A 19,706-nucleotide genomic window follows, 5' to 3' on the forward strand; every position below is an offset into this window, starting at 1 on the left:
GGTAATGTAGTATCAAAACATACAACAACAGATTTTGTGTCATCAGATACAACAAACACACATAACAAAGAATATAGTACATTTTCAACCCTGCACCTCATGAATCAGGGCTTTATTTCCTTGAATAAGCAGGGACTCAAGACAGTGGTGATTTGGAGCAGAGAAAAGGAACGAAGATAAAGGGCAACATGTTAGGTCAGAAATACGAGACATTAAATGGTACAATGAAGGAACATGAAGAAGAAGCACATATGTGCGAGGCATCATGCAAAGCCAGAAATCATCTGACATACAGTGGCTTTAAGGTGATAATACGTGTCAAGCATTTCTTTGTGGATAGGGACGTGGTCATCATAGAAAAAACAGCTATAATTTTAACAGAACTTATCTGCATATACAGAACATTTCGACACTTAGCGTCTGCTCTCATTTTGGCACTTATTTTGTTTTGTTTTAATTCGAACAAGGCAGCTCCTCCTCTCACATTCAGCAGATGTCACAGTATCCCACAATCTAAGATATGTTGGGTTCCATTCACTCCAAACATTTTTAGAGATATCTAGTAATCTCAGGGATGAATGGGTTGTTCTTCTTGTGGACAACCACAGTGGCGACTCCCTTCACGTCCTTCAGTCTGTCTGAGTCGAAGTCCACCAGGAGCTTCCTCACCCCGGTCCGCGTGGGTGAGAAGGAGCACTTGATGGACACTTTCCCTCCTGGAACTACATCACCGCTGAAGAGAAAAAGAAAGAGAGTGATGAATACATTGTTGAGGTCCTGTCGTGAACCAAAGTGTCGGTCAAAAAGGTGAGAAAATTGACATTTCTGTGCAAACCTAAATGAACCTCAACGGTCGAGTCGCCCACTGTCTGTCTCGTCTTGTTACATCATGTTTTACGTTTTACGTTGCTTTTGTCTTTTTATGTCCTGTTAAGTCTTTTACATATTTTTTGTCTTTTTATGTCTTTTACGTGGTTTTGTCCTGTTACATCTTTTATGTTTTCTCATCTAGTTCCATCTTTTCATTGATTTTCTCTTGTTACGTCATTAGAGGCTTGTTTTGTCTTTTATATAATTTTTGTCTTGTTACATTCTGTTCTTATAGTTCTGTCTTGTTACACCATTTTTGTCTTGTTACATCTTTAACATAATTTTCATCTTGCTACATCTTTAACATAATTTTCATCTTGCTACATCTTTTATGTCGTTTTTGTCTTGTTACTTTTTTTAATGTGTCTTGCGTCTTGCTTTAAAACTAAAGTAACAACCATTGTGTTTGTATTGCCATGTCTTGTTACATCATTTTTGTCTTGTTACTTCTTTTATGTAATTTTTGTCTTTTTATGTATTGTTATATTATATGTGTCTTGTTACATCATTTACTTAATTTTTGTTGTTACATCTTTTACATAATTTTATCTTATTATGTCTTTTTACATTGTATTTGTCTTGTTATACTTTTAACATCGTTTTCATCTTGTTACATCATTTTTATCTTGTTATGCCTTTGATGTTGTTTTTGTCTTACATGTTCTACATATTTTTTAGGTGTTTTTTTTTGTGCATTAAAACTAAAGTAATGAGCCTGTTTTGAAAATGTGAGGAGTAGAAAGTACAGATGTTTGTGTTAAAATGTAGGCAGTAAAAGTAAAAAGTAAAGTAAAGTACACATACCTGAAAAATCTACTTAAATACAGTAATGAAGTATTTGTACTTAGTTACATCTCACCTTTGGACCAGGCTAACAGTTAGGCCCTGTTTACACCTGGTATTAACATGTATGTCAAAGAATTCATGAGTAAAGACAAATTTAAATAACTTAAATAATCGCCAAGGTCTTTGCAAACTTCTTTTAATTTCTGGCAACCTAGGTACAGGAAGTGAATTGCTGCTTCAACGACACATTTGGTCTTAACAAATGGAAATGATGTGATGATAAGAGCAGGCAAGCATGATCCAATCACAAGCAGTCACTGAGACACAAGTTGTAATGCCAGGTGTGAACTGATGTGCACAGAGCTGTGATCACTTCACAAGATGCATGTTAATACCAGGTGTAAACAGGGCCATAGTGCCAAGTCTGATGTTTGGATACTGAGACACCCACCAACTTTTATTCTAGTATGTGTGATATTGAAGTCTGCAGTGATATAAGGAGTTTCTCTATTCCCTGTGCATCGACTCGTGACTTACTTCAAAGGGATCTGAGTGGCTGACAGTAGGCCGGCCCCCTCCACAGTGAAAACACCATCCTTTAGAGGAACTGGTAGAGGATTGGTGAAGGAAATGTAGGCTGTCACATCTTTCCTCACAACAGCCTTCCCAGGTACCTGGAGACAGAGGAGACAGCTTTGTAGTTTTTGAGACTATATAAAGGTGCAATTCACATTTTCCAATCTCAGAACACAAAAATCCACAAGACAGACCAGTGGATTTTACAGGACAAATGCCTTTTTCGATCAAAGCATTCGGGAATTCACCTCTATGAGGAGTTCAGGCACGCTCAGTGGGATGTTGGCGACACTCATGATGTGTTTGTTCTCCCCTGGAACATCTAGGAGCGCTTTCACTCTGATCAGATGATGCTCAGAGACACAGTTGACATAGTCGTCATAGTGCAGACGCAGAATCTCCTTGTGGACTGAATACACAAACACACACAAAGTATTAAACATCATAGTGCACAAGCTCTGCTGCAAAAAAGGGACAAAAGGGCAAAGTATGCAGGTAGGACACAGCAGCACTGTTTTTTACTCGGCATGTGATCGTTTGAGCTACTAACCTTTGTGAGCGGGAACAGTCACGTTGATTGTTTTTCTCTCGCACTCCCTCCGGTGACGAGAGTTGTAAGTTACACCCATGACCAGCACGGTCAGCTGAGCGTAAGCGTCTCTGCCTCCTTCATTCTTCACCTGCGGACAGAATGGAGTCATGACTGGATGAATGGACAGACTGCTGCTAGTGGTCACTCTGATGTTGTTTCACTAAATATCCATAAATATCCATCCATCCAGACATTTATAAATACAGTCCATACCTCAACAGTCACATCAAAGTCTGTCCCAAATACAGGCTTTGCATCCTTGATCGACAGCTGCAGTCTTACTGGTTCTTCTCCGTAATTGGCTGGCTCTGTGACCCTCCGTCCTGCATTCTCGTACACTTCCCTCTCCTTCTGGGAGCCTGTGGAGAAGATGTGACAGCCAGTCCTGAGCATGAGTGTGAACAGACTGTGAGCAGATATCACAAGTCAATGTCTTCAGTTCTGTGGGGGCATTCACAACCCCAGCCCAACCATAAATATACTATATGGAATGAGATAGTGAATTCAAAGATGGTGCCCAGTCAGTTCAATGAGAGTTGCTCACCTGGTATGTCAAAATAGTTTTGAGGTTTACTTCCAGCCACTTGGCCCATAGACTTTATATTGTGATGATAGATCACAATACAAATATAAAAATTCCTTGGATCAAAAAATCATCATAGAGAGACTCATAACAGACCTCATTTGCAGTTCTAAATGTCCTTTCAACAGCTTTTTTTTAATCTTGTTTATAATGGTGGCTTATGAGGGAAAATGCTATTTGGGCTTGTGGGGAATTTTTCACTGCAATACCGCAAGTGGCCACTGGGAAAAATTAGCGACAAGGCTGAGAGGCAGGTCTACAGGTCCAATAATAATCTTCAGGTTCCAGATTTCAGGTGAGGTATGCACCCCCTATGGTGTATACTACTATCTGCCCTTACAGCGCCCCCCTAAAAATACCAAAAATGTGTGTATGGTGGGGGGGCTGGAGTGGATGAGCATTACAGCGTTAGAGAGTGCTGCAGGTTTATGGAGGCCATCAGTATCCTCAATCAGCTGTATGATTTCTGCAACTGCTGCTGTCACTGACCCTGTTCGGCCAACTCCTCAGTGTACAACTTTTCAACTAACCTTCAGGATATTTATAGTGTAGAGTGACGTCTTCTCTGTCGTTGCTGTAAACACTTTTGGTGCTGATGTTCTTCCCCACACCTGCTTGGTCCTCCAGGATCTATAACAACAATAACAATCATCGTTGTCTTCACTGCGTTTTACCTGGAGCAAACATAAGACACATTCCACACAAAGGTCAATCACCTTCCACCGCTCGCCATCCGCTTGAACCATCCAGTAGATGATGTCAGCGTTCACCTCAGCGAATATAAATGAAGCGTCGTACTTGACTCCCAGATTTCCCTCCTTGATTGCTGTCACTGGACACGGACCGCAGCAATACTCACCTGGAGGGCAAACATTAACCGGAAACAAGTGTGTGTTGCATTAATGATGGTAACTCGGTTTGACTATCAGGCTGATGGGAAGAGAAGCCATTCATAATTTCATTGTACCTGAGTGTAACGACAATAAAGATCTTTCTGATTCTAATTCTGGTACAGAGAGGAAGGTGTCTCACAGAGATTTGGTTCAAATTTAGTAATGTACCATCACTCAGTTCTTGAGGGGTGGGGTCCAAAACCTGCCAGCCTTCATTTCCTTCTGGGAGATCCTCTCTCCTCATCCAGGACTCGACCCAACAGTGGAAGTTCCTAAAATCATGAGGATTTTTTGTATATTATGATATAGTCCCCTCTTACAAATCATCTACAAAATACATGTTATCCCTTTGGAATCTTAAGGTTCTCTCTGTATTCTGAGTAGTTTTGAGATATTGAGCTTGAAAGTTTTTGCATTTAAAATGACAAAAATGATATGTGGAACAAATCTTTTTCATACATGAACCCTAAATGTACTCTAAATGTAAAATATCAAAATCCTATCAAATTTGTGAATGGGATTTTTGGAACAGGTCAAATGCAGATGGAACCTTCTAATCCTAAGAACTCATGTTCTGCTTGGAAATATAAGGTTCTATCTGTAAAACATGAAAAGAGGCAACAATTTTCAAGGAACAAAAACAGTTTATTCTTATAAAAATCAGTGTTGTAACATAGTGTCTGCATGTATGAAAAGATGATTGACTTTTTCATGAGATTTAGTTTTATATCAAAAATGTTGATTCTGATACACTGTCTGCAAAGAAAAAAATGGATTAATGAATGGAATTAATACTTAAATTGTGATTAAGACCCTATCAATTCAAATGTAGATGATTTAATTAACTTTAAAAACCTTTGACTGACAGTGCAAAGGTAACATGTTTTCAAGTTTTAAATCATTTTAGATCTTAATGAGGTGTTTATTTTCATTGTTAGCCACCACACTAGTCAGCTAACACTAGCTTTCTAATGTTAGTCTGGCAGCCAGGGTGGGGAATTAACTTAAAAAATGTGAACATTTACCAGCTACTGACAGATAAATGTTCAAATTCACCATTCACTCAAGAGGCATGCAAAATAGGTATATAGGAAATATTTCAAAAGTAGCCAATTCCATGGAAAAAATGCAGACCTGGCAACCCTGGAGCAAGGCGGCAGCATGAAAAAGAAGCAGAACCTGATTGGTCCTCTTGTGTATCTTTAAAGTGCTGATTATTGCTTGCTGCTATTTATTGTCTCTCTTTTGCTGTTGTTTCTACTATTTTTGCTATACACTTTGCTGCTGTAACACTGAAAATTTCCCCACTGTGGGACTAATAAAGGAATATCTTATCTTATCTTATTGGCTCATGCCAATCAACAATCACAGAATAACTGAATTTTGATCAAAATGACAGATTGAACCATATAATCCCAAGGAGACAATGTGTGTGTGTGTGTGTGTGTGTGTGTGTGTGTGTGTGTGTGTGTGTGTTCCTACCAGCTACTATCATGTCTGCCTCTTTCATCAAGGCTCTCCAGTTTCTCATTCACCAGGAAGTCTACAGAGAGGTTTCCGTCGACATCGTGGGCTGAAGCGAAGTTTGTGATGAGGCGTGTCGGGATTCCCAGACTGCGCAGCACTGTGAAGATAACATGACACATCATTCCTTTGCTCCTAACTACTTTACTCTCCGTCCCTCCTTTCCTTTTTGAAATGCAGCTCCGCAAGCTGTCTTTGATCTGCATACACACACTTTATGCTAAGCTAAGGTTTTATTGTACAGACAGTCTTCTCATCTCATCTGTCAGCGGCAGTGTTTATTTTATTGAAAAATTATTTTCATGATATTTTTTTCATTGACAAGAATGAGACATTAACTAAATAAAGAGTAACTTATGGGACAAAAACTACAATGAAATCTGAAGCACTTCACATCAACAAATAGAAGAGATGAAAATGTTAAGGATGGACAAGTCGGGGAGAGATCCAGTCTCTTTGTGTGGAGGTTAGACACATTTAGGATAATGCACCAGTCAGTCAGAACCATAGCCTTATAATCTGAATAGAATGGACGTTGCCACTTAGCCTTGCCACCAATTTTTCCCAGTGGCCACTCACAGTATTGCAGTGAAAAATTCCCCACCAGTACAAAAACCATTTTCTCCCATGAGCCACAATTATACATGAGATGTCTGTAAAACTGTTGACAGGACACCTCAACAAGCTCAGTTATGACTCTCTCTGTGTATGAAATTTTGATACATGGACCCAGGTTTTATATTTATATTGTATTATTTTCCCTGGGATGAAAAAAATCATCCCCCAACCCTAATTCAAGGTTTCAAGGCTTACTTTAATATCTTTTTAAGTACAACAAGTACAAGGCTTTAATGCTTCTGCTTGTGGGGTGAAATCGGTTTATAAAAACACATTGGAATAATACTTTTCCCTCCTCCCTCTCATGATCCGTGCACCAAGCTCCATGGGATCTTGGTGATGATTAGTGCTGTTTGGCAAAGACAACTGATTGTAAAGAAGTGAACCACTGAGGTAGGACCGAAAACCCAGAGTTAATCCAGAAAATAACCATAAATCCAGCTTCATGGTACAGGCCACAGGTGGGGTCCTGTTTACCCAGACGTGTAGACTGTGTGACGCCACAGTCGGTATCAGCGACATTCCCAGACCGGTCATCCAAAAGAATTAAACACACTTAAATGTTTTGGATTTTTCAAGCTAATTGATCAGCTAATCTGAGCTGGTGTGCTTTCACTAAACTTGAAATACAATACAAGTTTAAACAAACCACAGCAGTCCTGTCCTGATTAGAGAAGTGGATAAACCAGTGTTGCTAATCTTAGATTGTAAAATAAAAAATCAATTGACATGCTAAAGAAATTTAAAATTTGCTGTCAAAATTAACTGTTCAGCAAGAATGCAAATAGGCATATTTCCTAAAATGCTGAACTATTCCTTTAAAACATGCTTTATACAGTGAGAATGAAGTACTCCTGAAAACACTTTTTTTTTTTTTTTCCTTATCTTCAGCACCATTATACTTAGTCTCACCTGTACAGGCGACAGCAGCAAACACCCAGCACTGGCCATATCTGACCGCTTTCGCCCCGGCCTTGCTCCACTGTTGGAGGATTGGCACGCTGCCAGTCCATCGATACGGTGCGATTCCGTTAGTGTATGGCTCCTCCCAGCGACCGGCCAGAACACCCCTGTCACCATTAGCGTTCACCTGCGCAGGTGGAGAAAACAGGTCGAGGGGACATCTTTAACTACTGTAGGTAATACACTGACTGTGGATAAGTACCTCATTCAACCCCATTTCAAATAATCTGAACTATCCCTTTAACTGTCAGTATTGTTTCAGTAGAAGAGTAGAAGAGATCGTCACCATCGCACTGATGATCCTGCTGACATAAACAGGGTCGAATCTCTTCTCAATGTCCATTTCTGAGTTTTTCAGGGCCTGCTCGGAGTTGTCCAAGATTTCAAAGCAGATGTCCATCACATAGTCCTCAAACTAAGAGACACAGTAACAGGGAGATCAGGAGAAAACATGAGAGAGAGAGACAAAGAAAGGAAAATGTTGACTTCTTAACATTTTTTTAAACGGTATTGGTATCGGTATTGCTTCAGATTACAGCCCGCAGCGTACTGTGTAATTACTCCAGGGTTACAGAGTAATGTGTTTTAATAACGCTGTACCAGCACAGTAATTACCAATACATATAGGTACTGGAGAAAAAGATGGAATAAGGAGGTGACATTTAGGATTTTACAAAGAAACTATTAAGTAATTATTTTTTAACTACTGGGCACCTATTCTTTTATTACAGGGTAAGTATGATCAACTGGATGTTTGTGATGAATTTAGAGAGAATTTATACTGTAGTTATGGGACTGTAGCGGGCTGTAATCTGAAGTATTACCCAGATTTCAAATCATTAGTCGGTCTGTGTGTGTGTGCCTGTTGCAACAGCTCCTGTCTGTGTATCTGCCATCTATCTGTTTGTCTTCCTCTCTGCGTTCCCAGCGAGCTGTGAAGAGACAAGCCCTTGTTTGTGTGGTTTGGTTACATTCTGACACCTCTCGTCCACAAGTTTCCTCTGTCCAACAAACAGATGTCCCGATGCAGGCTCCGCCGTCACACTGCTGTGACAATTCACACAGACTACCGACAGACATACTCAGCTCACTCAAGCACTCACACAATGTGTGTGTGTTACCTGTCCATAATTCCAGGGAATACTATTAATATGATCCCAGCTCCCCATGAAAATCACTCCATGTTCATTCATGATGTACTCCTGGAGCAGGCTTTCATCAGGGAGGTACACCACATCATCTGGTTCACATACACACACGCAGAGTGAGAGAAATTGAGAGAGAAGACCATGAGTACACATACAACAAGCAGGAACAACAACATTAATTCTGGGTCCGGTTTCACAAAGACAGACTTTGACTATGGTTTAGATGTAACAGATAATCCGACTTCAGATAGACATCTAAATCCATCCTCTGCATGAAGCAGTTTAGCTCTTGACTTTCTTATGTAGTCTTATCTAATTTAAAAAAAAGGCAGATGGAGTGACCGCATCCAACTGCTCAGCTCCATTCACTCTTGCAGAAAATATCTGTCTTTTGGAGGGATTCAACATTTACAAGGAAATTTTGTCTTTACTCCTCACTGACAGTAAATATAATCGACTCATTAAAGCGATAGTTCACCAAAATGAAATTTCACTCAATATCTCCTCACCCCTGTGCTGATGTGAGGATGGGTGAAGATCTCCAGCTCATAAAACACTCCCGGAGCTTCAGTGGAAAACAGCGTTGCAGCCAAATCCAGTACAGTTGAAGTGAATGGTGACCAGTTTTAAAATGTGAAAAAAGAACACAAAAAAAAACCCAGAAAATGTCTCCATACTGCTTGTGTGGTGTAATCCAAGCGTCCATAAGCTAACATAAAAATCTGACCCAAAAATACATCATTTACACCATGTTTTTATCCTAAATGTCAACTGTAGCCTCTTAGACCTGATCCTCGTGCACACGCCTGAAGCAGGTACACAAGCTCTCACCCAAGCAGCGTGACTGCAGCAAAGAAATTATGTCCCTCTTCTATTTCAAAGTCCTCAGACATTTTCTGAAAGTTTGCGAAGTCAACCGTAGGTATAACAAGTCACAATTTCAGAGCAGATCTCTCTCTGTTGTCTGAGTCTCTTCCAGGTAGCATGTAAACACAGATGTGAAGGTATCATGAGATCTCATATATCTCGTGTGTTGCTGCTTGGGTGAGAGCTTGTGTACCTGCTTCAGGTGTGTGCACGAGGATCAGGTCTGAGAGGCTACAGTTGACATTTAGGATAAAAACATGGTGTAAATGATGTCTTTTTGGGTCAAATTTTAATGTTGCAGCTTATGGACACTTGGATTACACCGCACAAACAGTATGGAGACATTTTGTGTTTTTTTACATTTTAAAACTGGTCACCATTCACTTCAATTGTACTGGATTTGGCTGCAACGCTGGTTTCCGCTGAAGCTCCAGGAGTGTTTTGTGAGCTGGAGATCTTCACCCATCCTCACATCAGCACAGGGGTGAGGAGATACTGAGTGAAATTTCATTTTTGGGTGAACTATCACTTTAAGTGATGATGAAAATAACATTAACAGGTAATTAGTAACTGCATCAAAATACATTTTTAAAGTAACCCTCCCAAGCCTGTTAGTGAGACTACTACAAACTAGTACGAACAGGACATTTGTGTTTTCAGCTGAAGTTATGATCAGTTTTACCTTTGCACCATGGGTTGAAGAGCAGGTGGAACTTAATTTTGTCGGCCTTCTCCACAATATGTCCATCTGGTGATGTCACCAGCACAGCTAGGTGATATTGGCCAATGATAGCATCAGCTGGACTGTGCAGCGTCAGCAGCATTTCATCCTGCGCCCCCTGCTGGGTGAACCACCACTTGTCTCCAGCCCCACGATCCTTCTGAACCTTGATCACCACTTCATCTCTCTTACCTGAAGAAACATTGAGAAAATGTTTATATTATTTAGAAAATGGATAATGGCACCTTCGAGTCATCCTAATGTTGTTTATCTGAGCCAGCATCACAAAGAAAATTAGTGGAAATCAGCCTGATGTCTTAGAACAGGGTTGTCCTACAGAACCAGTCTTCCAAAGGGTCTAATCGTTGAGAACCACTGGTGTAGAAGAATGATGCTGACTGCAGCTTTTTACTATGTCTTGAAGTATTTTTTGTGTTTATTTGCTTTTTTGTAATGTTGTACTCACCAAGGTGCAGGACCAGTTCAAGGTGGTGTTTTGGGGGCAGAGAGTCAGAGAACTGCAGAGTTATGTAGAAGGGCTGACCCCTGCGGACAATCAGGCGCTCCCGATCGATCTCCCTGGTGCGGTGAGCCAAGTTGTTTTCATGGCTTCTCAGATCCACGTCAATAATCAAGCCTGACAGAGCAAACAGAGACAAAGTTCAACAATCGAGATCACGCGCAAATACATCTAGCCAGGCTTCAAGTTATCCGTTTGTGTCAGGCAGGCATTTTTTGTTACCTTTGGACAGAGACATGGTAGCGCTAAGCTAAGCTAATTGTCTCCTGGATATAGCTTCAAGTGTCTTTCCAAAAATATCCAACTTTTCCTTTAAATGCAATAAATGTAAGTTGAGTGATATGAACTGGGTTTAAACCATAAAACTATCCTACTCACTGTACTGTAGTATAACTGTAGTCAAAACCCATGATTTGAATTTCAGTTAAATCATCTTCACAGCTTCTAAACATGCTGTCATTGTTTGAGCTGTCGCGTGCAAAATGATCCACTTGGTTATCAAAATCTGTCAGACACACATGTAGGCATAAATAACTGTGACATGGTATGTTTGTGGTGTCTGCTGAATTGGAACATGAGCTGCCAGGTGTCACATGGAGGTCATTTTGTGGCAAATCTTCTGAATATGACTTAAAATGAAAGATCAAAGGTGAATTCCCCGTTTACAGTGTATGTCACACATTTCTACACGTGCACATCCTTCTTCTGTTGTACTACAGTATTACAGAGTGCAGACCTGAGAAAAATGATTTTCTTGTTGTCGAGCCAAAATAATTGCAGGCAGTCTTATAGCTTTATATCAGGTTATTGTTTCTACATATTAATCCTGACCTCTGATTTGACCTTTGACCTTATTTGGAAGTTCCTGTATTCTGCCTTTGCAGAGCATAGCAAAAAATATTGTGTCATACCAAAGCAAAAGGCAGCAACTTCCATTTTATCTGATCACTTTAGCTTTAAAAAGCAGAATAATGACAAATATGATCAAATCCTTAATTTGATAATGATAAAAAATGATGCTTCTTAACGCTATTGTTATTATTATTATTTACAACATTAATTATTATATTACGGTATACTTATAATGTTCCAAGTAAATTTTAAAATCAAATTATTTTAATTATTTTAGGATGTTTCTGAGTATTTGAAGCTAATAATATTTATATTCTAATAAAATATTAGCAATATGCTTCAACAGAAAAAATATGACACTGATTGCTTCACTTTAATGCAATACATTTTCACATAGTCATTGCAGTGGTTAGTCTGTGGTCTTATTTTAATTTTTGTTGTGATATATAGTATTATAATGTACATAACTGACATATTCATTTTCTTGCAGATATTTTACATGTTAGAATACCATGACTGAAGTTACAGTTGTTTGCTGTTCACTTTGGCTTTTTGCAGTTACTGTAATTTCGACCCCCAGTTTTCTCCAGAATGCAACACATTTGAGAGAAGATATTTGTTCACATGACAAAGGGTGTCACAAGATGTCACAAGAACTGTTACTGTCGTTTTCCTTTATAGGACAGCATTGAACAGAATTGACTTTTTCTGTTTCTCTAAATCTTTAGTCTGAATGACTCCTCACTCCTGCTCTGTTCTGCTCAGTGGTCACAAACTAGGGTTACACTAACAATCAATTAATCATGAATCATTTATAACATTTTTTTTTCTCATTTTAAGTTTGAGTTTACTTTTTCAACAAATGGCTCCACCAGACATCAAATGAGCTGCAATTACTGCCATCTCTAGACTACTGTTCTTCACTGTGAACAGATAATCACCTGGCAGCTCATTTGCCATCACAAACATTATATGTCATAGATATTTATGGAATATACTGTACATGTCTGTCTGATAGATTTTGGTGACCGAATTGATCATTTTTCATGTGACGGCTCGAACAATGAAAGAATCTTTAAAAGTTGTGAAGAGTTTGACAGTTTCACTGAGAATCAACTCATCAGGTTTGATCAGCGAGATATGCAAATGATTACTGTGCAAAATTGTTGACAACTGTACTTTTGAACATATGATAAGACATGCTTGAATGACTGAAATACTGAAATGAAAAGTTCCACTCTGTTGTGAACAACAAACTAGTTGTTCAGAGATTTGAACTCTCATTTGAGAATTGAGCCGAAGAAAATGAGAAAAAGTGAAAATTTGTACAATGTTGTTCCATTGTTGACTTTCATGGTGAAAAAACATCTAAATGTTTTGAGCAGTACGGCTCACACGGTGACAGAGCCTTCATTTTGACGGCAGTGACCAATTTAATGATACAATAACTTGGTTTTGAAGCATGAATTAAATATTTTGGGTGAGTTACTACCTTTTCCACAAATGCAATAAGGCTGTCAAGTTCCGTGAAACAGTTGTGACAACTGCACAGACAGTTTTGATAAGAGTTAAGTTTTAAAAATGAGAAAAAGGGGTTGAGAAAAAACTGTAATGGATCATTTTGCATCCAACGTTTGACAATTGTCACTGAACTCAGCTCAGAGCCATGTGCAAGTGATGACAGTTGTACAAATTGTTTTGCACGCGTGCTAAAACGTGCCGTATGCTTGAATGAAAGATAAATTCAAATCTGTTGTGAATAACTAACTGTTCAGAGATTTGAACTTAATGGTTTATAAAACAGACTGGCTGATCTGATCCCTGTCTGAGCTCGGCTTGTACACACTGCAGGAATCAGGATGGGACATATCACACCCAAGTGTTGAATTACACATCAGCACATTTTTCACTCGCATCATAATCTTCCATAAAGTTTGTGATATTGACTGCAGAGAGAAGACAGTACAGTTTGTTTAAAGGTTCTAATAACTTCAAAAAAAAGAGTGCCAGTAGAATTTTCTTTAATTTTTTATTAAACTAATAAATAATCTCTAAAATTAATCATTTTAAATAAAGGTCCCTAAAACACGAAATGAAAAAGAAAAGAAGCATTTTTTTGATGTATTTCTACTTTAAGTTTACTGAAAGTGAAATAATATACTTATTATATATATTAATACTATATACTCATATATTATACACTGCACCAAACTAATTAATTCAGTTCTGTTTAACTTATTGCAACAAGGTGGGTGAATGAAAATTCCGAGTTGCATTTACTGAAAATATTTGATTTGGTTTGATCAGTAATTTTAATTTAACTGCAATCAAAGAGTCCATACTCTATAACACATATTTATTATATTTAGCATATTTAAGTTTAGATAAGCTCCAACTTTTGAGCTCCTAAACTTAAAAGAAAATTGTGGCAATTTTTTTGAGTATTGCTAACTTATTAGGCTTTACAGTGTAGATGAGATGACTTACCTGCGCGGTTGGTCATCGCAGTTCTTCTTCTGTGTAGTCTGTTAAAACGTTGAGTGTCCTCAAGTGTCTTCACACTCTTCTTTTCGCGCTGTGTCCATCACAGTCATGCATTTATACAGGACAAGACTGACCCTCCCACCTCGCTGACACACACTCACCCCAACACTCCACCTCACCTCCCTCTGTGACCTCTCAGTGACATCACTTACCAAAAACCTATTTCCTGTGCGGGTGTATGCATGCATGCGTGTGTGTGTCAGTGATTGCTTAAAGTGAGTCTCTCACCTCTGAGACACTGGGGTCCTTGTCAGTGTGTATGTGTGTGTTAAGGTGCAGTGTGTTAGTGTGTCAGTGTGTTAACATCCACTGACCTTTTGTTACAGAGCACTTTGAGCAACTGACAAACTTCCCACAGCACTTCCATATCACTGCTCAGCTGTTTCAGACGGGATGGAGGCAGAGCTGGTCTTGACCTCCCCGGGGCCCGAAGCAAAATCATGCTAAAGAGCCTTTCTAACTGACGTGTGAGTCATATAAACCGTTTGCCATCACCACACAGTCACACCTGACACCCCAGTGCTTCTGTTAGTCAAAGAATGAGTAGATCTATACAGAACTGAATGAGAAACAAAAAAATAAAATTTATTGAATAGAATATTTTATATAGAATCTTAAGATAAATAAATATTAACATTAGAGCTTTGGCTCTGCTACCTGGTGGCCAGTAAATTGATTTTAAGCTCAATGTTTAATCAATCATCACACACATCTCACTGTAAAAAAATAGTTGAAAAGTCTTAAAACTTAAAGGCAACAGACTGCAATAGATTTTTGAGTTTCGAGCCTCAAGTTAAGAAATAAACTTTAAAAAGTTTTGCTGACATTAGTTTATCTTTAGTTAAGATAATTAAGAAAAATAAATTATCTCAACAACAGATCAGTAGTTGGTAAAGCTTTTTCAAAACTTTTAGTTGGGGTCAGTACGTTGCCTTGAAATTTTGAGTTTTCTCAACTTTCTTGTTTTTAGAGGATGATTTCCATCTTGCATTAGCACAGTCATAATCAGTGGCTGTGGCCACAGGCTGGAAGCGAACCCATGGCGGATGCTTAGACGCAAGGAGTTGTGCCACTTCCCAGCTTTGGATGCCTGATGGGCGTGCCACAAGGCCGTATCACAGTAGTTGACTGATGGGTAGTCTCCTTGGAAACCAATACACAACTGCACAAACGCTTCCTATCTGCACCTGACTGGATAAATGCAGTCTTATCCTGGATTTTAAATCAAACTAACATGGCGGCTCTTTTGGAAACTTTTTATGAAAACAGTTCACCAAAATGTGATTCAGGTTTTCAACATTTTAGGCTGAGATATAAACCACACAGTTGCTGAATCACTTTTCATTTTAGAAGTAAAATAAATGTAAAAGTTTAGGCGAATCACACTTGATGCCCCTGGTTTGCGTATAGTAGCCTGAACTTCAACTTTATGCAAGGCGACGCTTCTGGTATGGATTGCGCAGCTGCTTATATAGACAATGAATGGGAAGCATGGAAATGATGATCCTATGAACATGTACCACCTCTGTGCATGCAGGGCGTGCTGAGCTAACAGGGTGTCCGATGGACTGAAAATTTCTACATCTTCTATGGCTATGTTATGTCTATGTTTTATGTCTCATTATAATTATGAAGCATGAAGCCCATCAAGATACCGATAGAGGTTTTGAGATTTGTCCAAAAGTAAAACAAGCACACGAGATATAAAAACGTGTGCACGAGATAATAAATCGTGCGCACGTTTAAGTATCTGTGAACATCTGAAGTGGTCACTACCGAGAGCCGTATGCATGGACAAGTCAAAGCTGGGAAATAATTGTATCTTGAGCGCACGTTTTAGTATCTTGTGTGCACGATTTAGCTTAAATGTGCACACGTTTTAATATCTCGTGCGCTCGATTTAGTATCTCGTGCGCACGTTTTAATATCTCGTGTGCATGTTTTAGTATCTCGTGCGCACAATATAGTTTTTTTCTTCATGACACTTTAGGGGCTCGGTACAATTCAAACTGATCAGTGAGAAGCTGTGAGGAATTAATAGCGACACACTCCCAGGCTTTGTGTTCGGCTTTGTCGTATTTGTATTGTGGGGATTACTATCGGTGCTTTCACAATATTTATGAAATAATATATTTCACAATCGGTATTTCACAATATGCTTTTCACATATTAACACAATGAGATTTTTGATAAATAATCAGTATGATTCTTAGTAATGTGAATATAATGACAAAATGGGTAAAGGTAAATAATAGAACAGGTAGAACAGTCCATAAAATGACTTCACTTTAATGTAATGCAGCCTCTAAAACCAGGAAAAGGCAACACTTTAGCCATATCACAATAAGATCAAACACAATATCTGACCAAGTTACATGTCTCTTGTGTTCTTCATACCTTCATATCCTCCTTCATACCCTCCTCCTTCATACCCTATACCAGGGTATATGGTAGTACAGCAGTATTTGTGTAAAACTTTAGGTTTTACACAAATACTGCTGCTAATATGTCACTTTATATAAGTTTTATATTTTTTAATGCAGGGTAAGTTTATCCAAATATCACCTTTTTTGAAATTTACTCCAACATTTTCAGAGATGTGAGATGTGAAAGCTGTTTTAGACAGTACAGCAGCACATAGGTGAGAAATGTTCAAAATGAGCATTTGCATGTGACAACATGCATATTTAACCTGAAAAAAATTTTGTGCACTTATTTTTATTTTGAATACATTGATGTATTTTTTTCAAAATTCAAGATCCAAAACTTAAATTTTCAGTTTCAAAGTTTATTTTTTCAAGTACAAAACTTTTGACCCCAATATAGCTCCATATTATACCCCCAAATATAGTTTTGACAAATCTTGCAGTTTTTCTCAATCATTTCGGCTCAAATTCGGCTGGGAAATTCCACTCTGTTGTCAACAACAAACTAATTGTTCTGAGAAGTGAAATTAGTGTTCTGACAAATATAATTCTCATTTGAGAAAGCGAAGAAGAAAAACTAAAACTATGTTTTTAGCTCTCCATTTAATTGAGGTAAATTGAAAGGATTATTACCTAGTTGAGGTACACCAAAATTTGCTGCAGCTTTCCCTGCAACAAATTACACATTTACAGGCTAATCAGTTGGTTTTAATTTACAATGAAGTGTCAGAATGCATCATCCAGCCCAGAGGCCTCATTTATAAAAAAGGACTATGATCAGTTTTGATATTATACAGAAAACCAAGTATAAGTACTTCATTATAAAACCCAGTGGTGGACAGTAATGAAGTACATGTACATGTATTGTATTTAAGTACATATTTTGAGTATCTGTACTTTACTTGAGTATTTGTTTTTTTGGTTTTTGTTTTTTTGGAAACTTTCACTACACTACATTTCAAAGACAAATATTGTACTTTTGACTCCACTACATTTCTAGGAAGGTTGTTGTCACCCAATAGTTTTAGTCTAAGCAGAGTCAGCTGTTTTTTCTTTTCTAAAATGCAGTTGGCCACACAGAAGGAAACCAATCACAGTACCCGCTCTCAACTGGGACTGATGTAAAAGTAAAAATACATCATCCAGGTGCTCTGTGAGAAGAACAAGCAAGCTCTCCCTCTTGTCATTCTAACAAAACTCAGTAATGGTGACAGCAGAACAAAGACAACATTAAATCTCAAAATGTTATTATAATTTAAAAAAGAAATAATTCTAGGTAAGCTTTTAATGTTTGATTGTTTTTATTGGGGTGAAAAATACCTCATAATTCATGTATATACTGCCCCTGAAGACAGAAAGAAATCTCAGATATTTAACAGACTCCTTACAGTCGGCTTCAATCTAATTTTATGCAGTGATTTTAATACAGTTACATCAGAAAATGACAACAGCTGTTTTTGATTGTATTTCTATGTTGAAGTTTTTATAGGTGTTTCTATAGACTTTGTGTAGAAGAGTGATTCTACAAGCAGGTCAGTGCATCATTAGATGGTTTCAGAGAGTTACAAGCTTCTGTAAATGCATTGTGTAAACAATACAGCATGTATTGATATTAGAATATGTACTTTATATACAATGTACTTTGTATAATTTGTACTTTTGAATACTTGAGTATTTTTAAAAGCAAATACTCTAGTACTTTAAATTGAGTAAAATTTTGACTGAGCAACTTTCACTTGTAGTTGAGTAATATTTGACCAGGAGTATCTATACTTCGACTCAAGTACTGCAGTTGAGTACTTTGTCCACCACTGATATAACCTTACAAGTCTAGACTAGTCTAGACTTGACAGGTGATTTTCCTGATTATTCTGTCAGGTTATTGAAGTTTGGGAGACAGATGTGCCTGAGCCTGTGGTGACCTTTGCATCAGCTTTATTAACAATGCAATTCTACGGAGCCCCTAAAGCGTCATGCAGAAAAAAAATATATATATATCGTGCGCACGAGATAGTAAAACAAGCACACGAGATATGAAAACGTGTGCACGAGATAATAAATCGTGCGCACGTTTAAGTATCTGTGAACATCTGAAGTGGTCACTACCGAGAGCCGTATGCATGGACAAGCCGTATGCATGGACAAGTCAAAGCTGGGAAATAATTGTATCTCGAGCGCACGTTTTAGTATCTTGTGTGCACGATTTAGCTTAAACGTGCACACGTTTTAATATCTCGTGCGCTCGATTTAGTATCTCGTGCGCACGTTTTAATATCTCGTGCGCATGTTTTAGTATCTCGTGCGCACGATATAGTTTTTTTCTTCATGACACTTTAGGGGCTCCGTACAATTCGAACTGATCAGTGAGAAGCTGTGAGGAATTAATAGCGACACACTCCCAGGCTTTGTGTTCGGCTTTGTCGTATTTGTATTGTGGGGATTACTATCGGTGCTTTCACAATATTTATGAAATAATATATTTCACAATCGGTATTTCACAATATGCTTTTCACATATTAACACAATGAGATTTTTGATAAATAATCAGTATGATTCTTAGTAATGTGAATATAATGACAAAATGGGTAAAGGTAAATAATAGAACAGGTAGAACAGTCCATAAAATGACTTCACTTTAATGTAATGCAGCCTCTAAAACCAGGAAAAGGCAACACTTTAGCCATATCACAATAAGATCAAACACAATATTTGACCAAGTAATTTATTGATTTCTTTTGATAAAAATACACAATAACTTTGCAAAATGGAACTTATAAAGGTGTTGGATTAATGTTAACCTTTTGGGGAGGCAGTTTCTCCTCAGTTCTTTCACAACTTTCTACGTGACACATTTTAGCCAAGAACAGGATGTACATGAGTTCACATCAAGTAAACTTTCCTAACTTTGTCATTACATTTCTTCTTAAATCATTTCAATGTCACAATAATGTCACAACAAACATCCGCCACCTGCACCTCCTCCTTAAATTTCTCCTCAACCCCGCTTCAGGCTAACCTCCCTGACACTAATGACACGACATATCTAGTCACTCCAGCAAAAACATAATTTTTTCCCCTCTTAAACAGGAAAGAATTGGCAGAAACTTCAGGTAGAGGATGGATTGACATCAAGAAGCTTCAGGCGTCATCAAACAGCTTGGACCTGAGCCTCAACTATGAGACACAACTGACAAAAACGCTAAACTCAGTTATGACTTGGAAG

The 19,706-nt window shown here is 38.2% G+C and overlaps 1 protein-coding gene across 1 annotated transcript; it reads right to left on the reverse strand.

Annotated features, from left to right (window-relative positions):
• Positions 1 to 14,070, reverse strand: tgm2l (transglutaminase 2, like). Its single transcript, XM_084734686.1, has 15 exons — positions 14,001 to 14,070; positions 10,608 to 10,778; positions 10,103 to 10,333; positions 8,527 to 8,645; positions 7,692 to 7,820; positions 7,355 to 7,532; positions 5,783 to 5,924; positions 4,469 to 4,572; positions 4,124 to 4,266; positions 3,938 to 4,037; positions 3,038 to 3,183; positions 2,783 to 2,912; positions 2,481 to 2,641; positions 2,194 to 2,330; positions 1 to 733 (listed from the first exon to the last, which is right to left on the reverse strand). Exons 1-15 carry the CDS (start codon positions 14,014 to 14,016, stop codon positions 550 to 552), a joined length of 2,091 nt encoding a protein of 696 aa, XP_084590812.1. The 5' UTR covers positions 14,017 to 14,070; the 3' UTR covers positions 1 to 549.
• Between the last annotated feature and the right edge of the window lie 5,636 nt (positions 14,071 to 19,706).

The sequence above is a fragment of the Lutjanus erythropterus genome, chromosome 13, assembly GCF_056507025.1.
Source record: "Lutjanus erythropterus isolate fLutEry1 chromosome 13, fLutEry1.hap2, whole genome shotgun sequence".
NCBI classification, from domain to species: domain Eukaryota; kingdom Metazoa; phylum Chordata; class Actinopteri; order Lutjaniformes; family Lutjanidae; genus Lutjanus; species Lutjanus erythropterus.

Coding starts and splice junctions, on each gene's coding strand:
- tgm2l (XM_084734686.1), bottom strand. Junction 4,267..4,468: donor CCCTCAAGAACTGAGTGATG/GTACATTACTAA, acceptor TTTGCCCTCCAG/GTGAGTATTGCTGCGGTCCG. Junction 4,038..4,123: donor CGGATGGCGAGCGGTGGAAG/GTGATTGACCTT, acceptor TTGTTGTTATAG/ATCCTGGAGGACCAAGCAGG.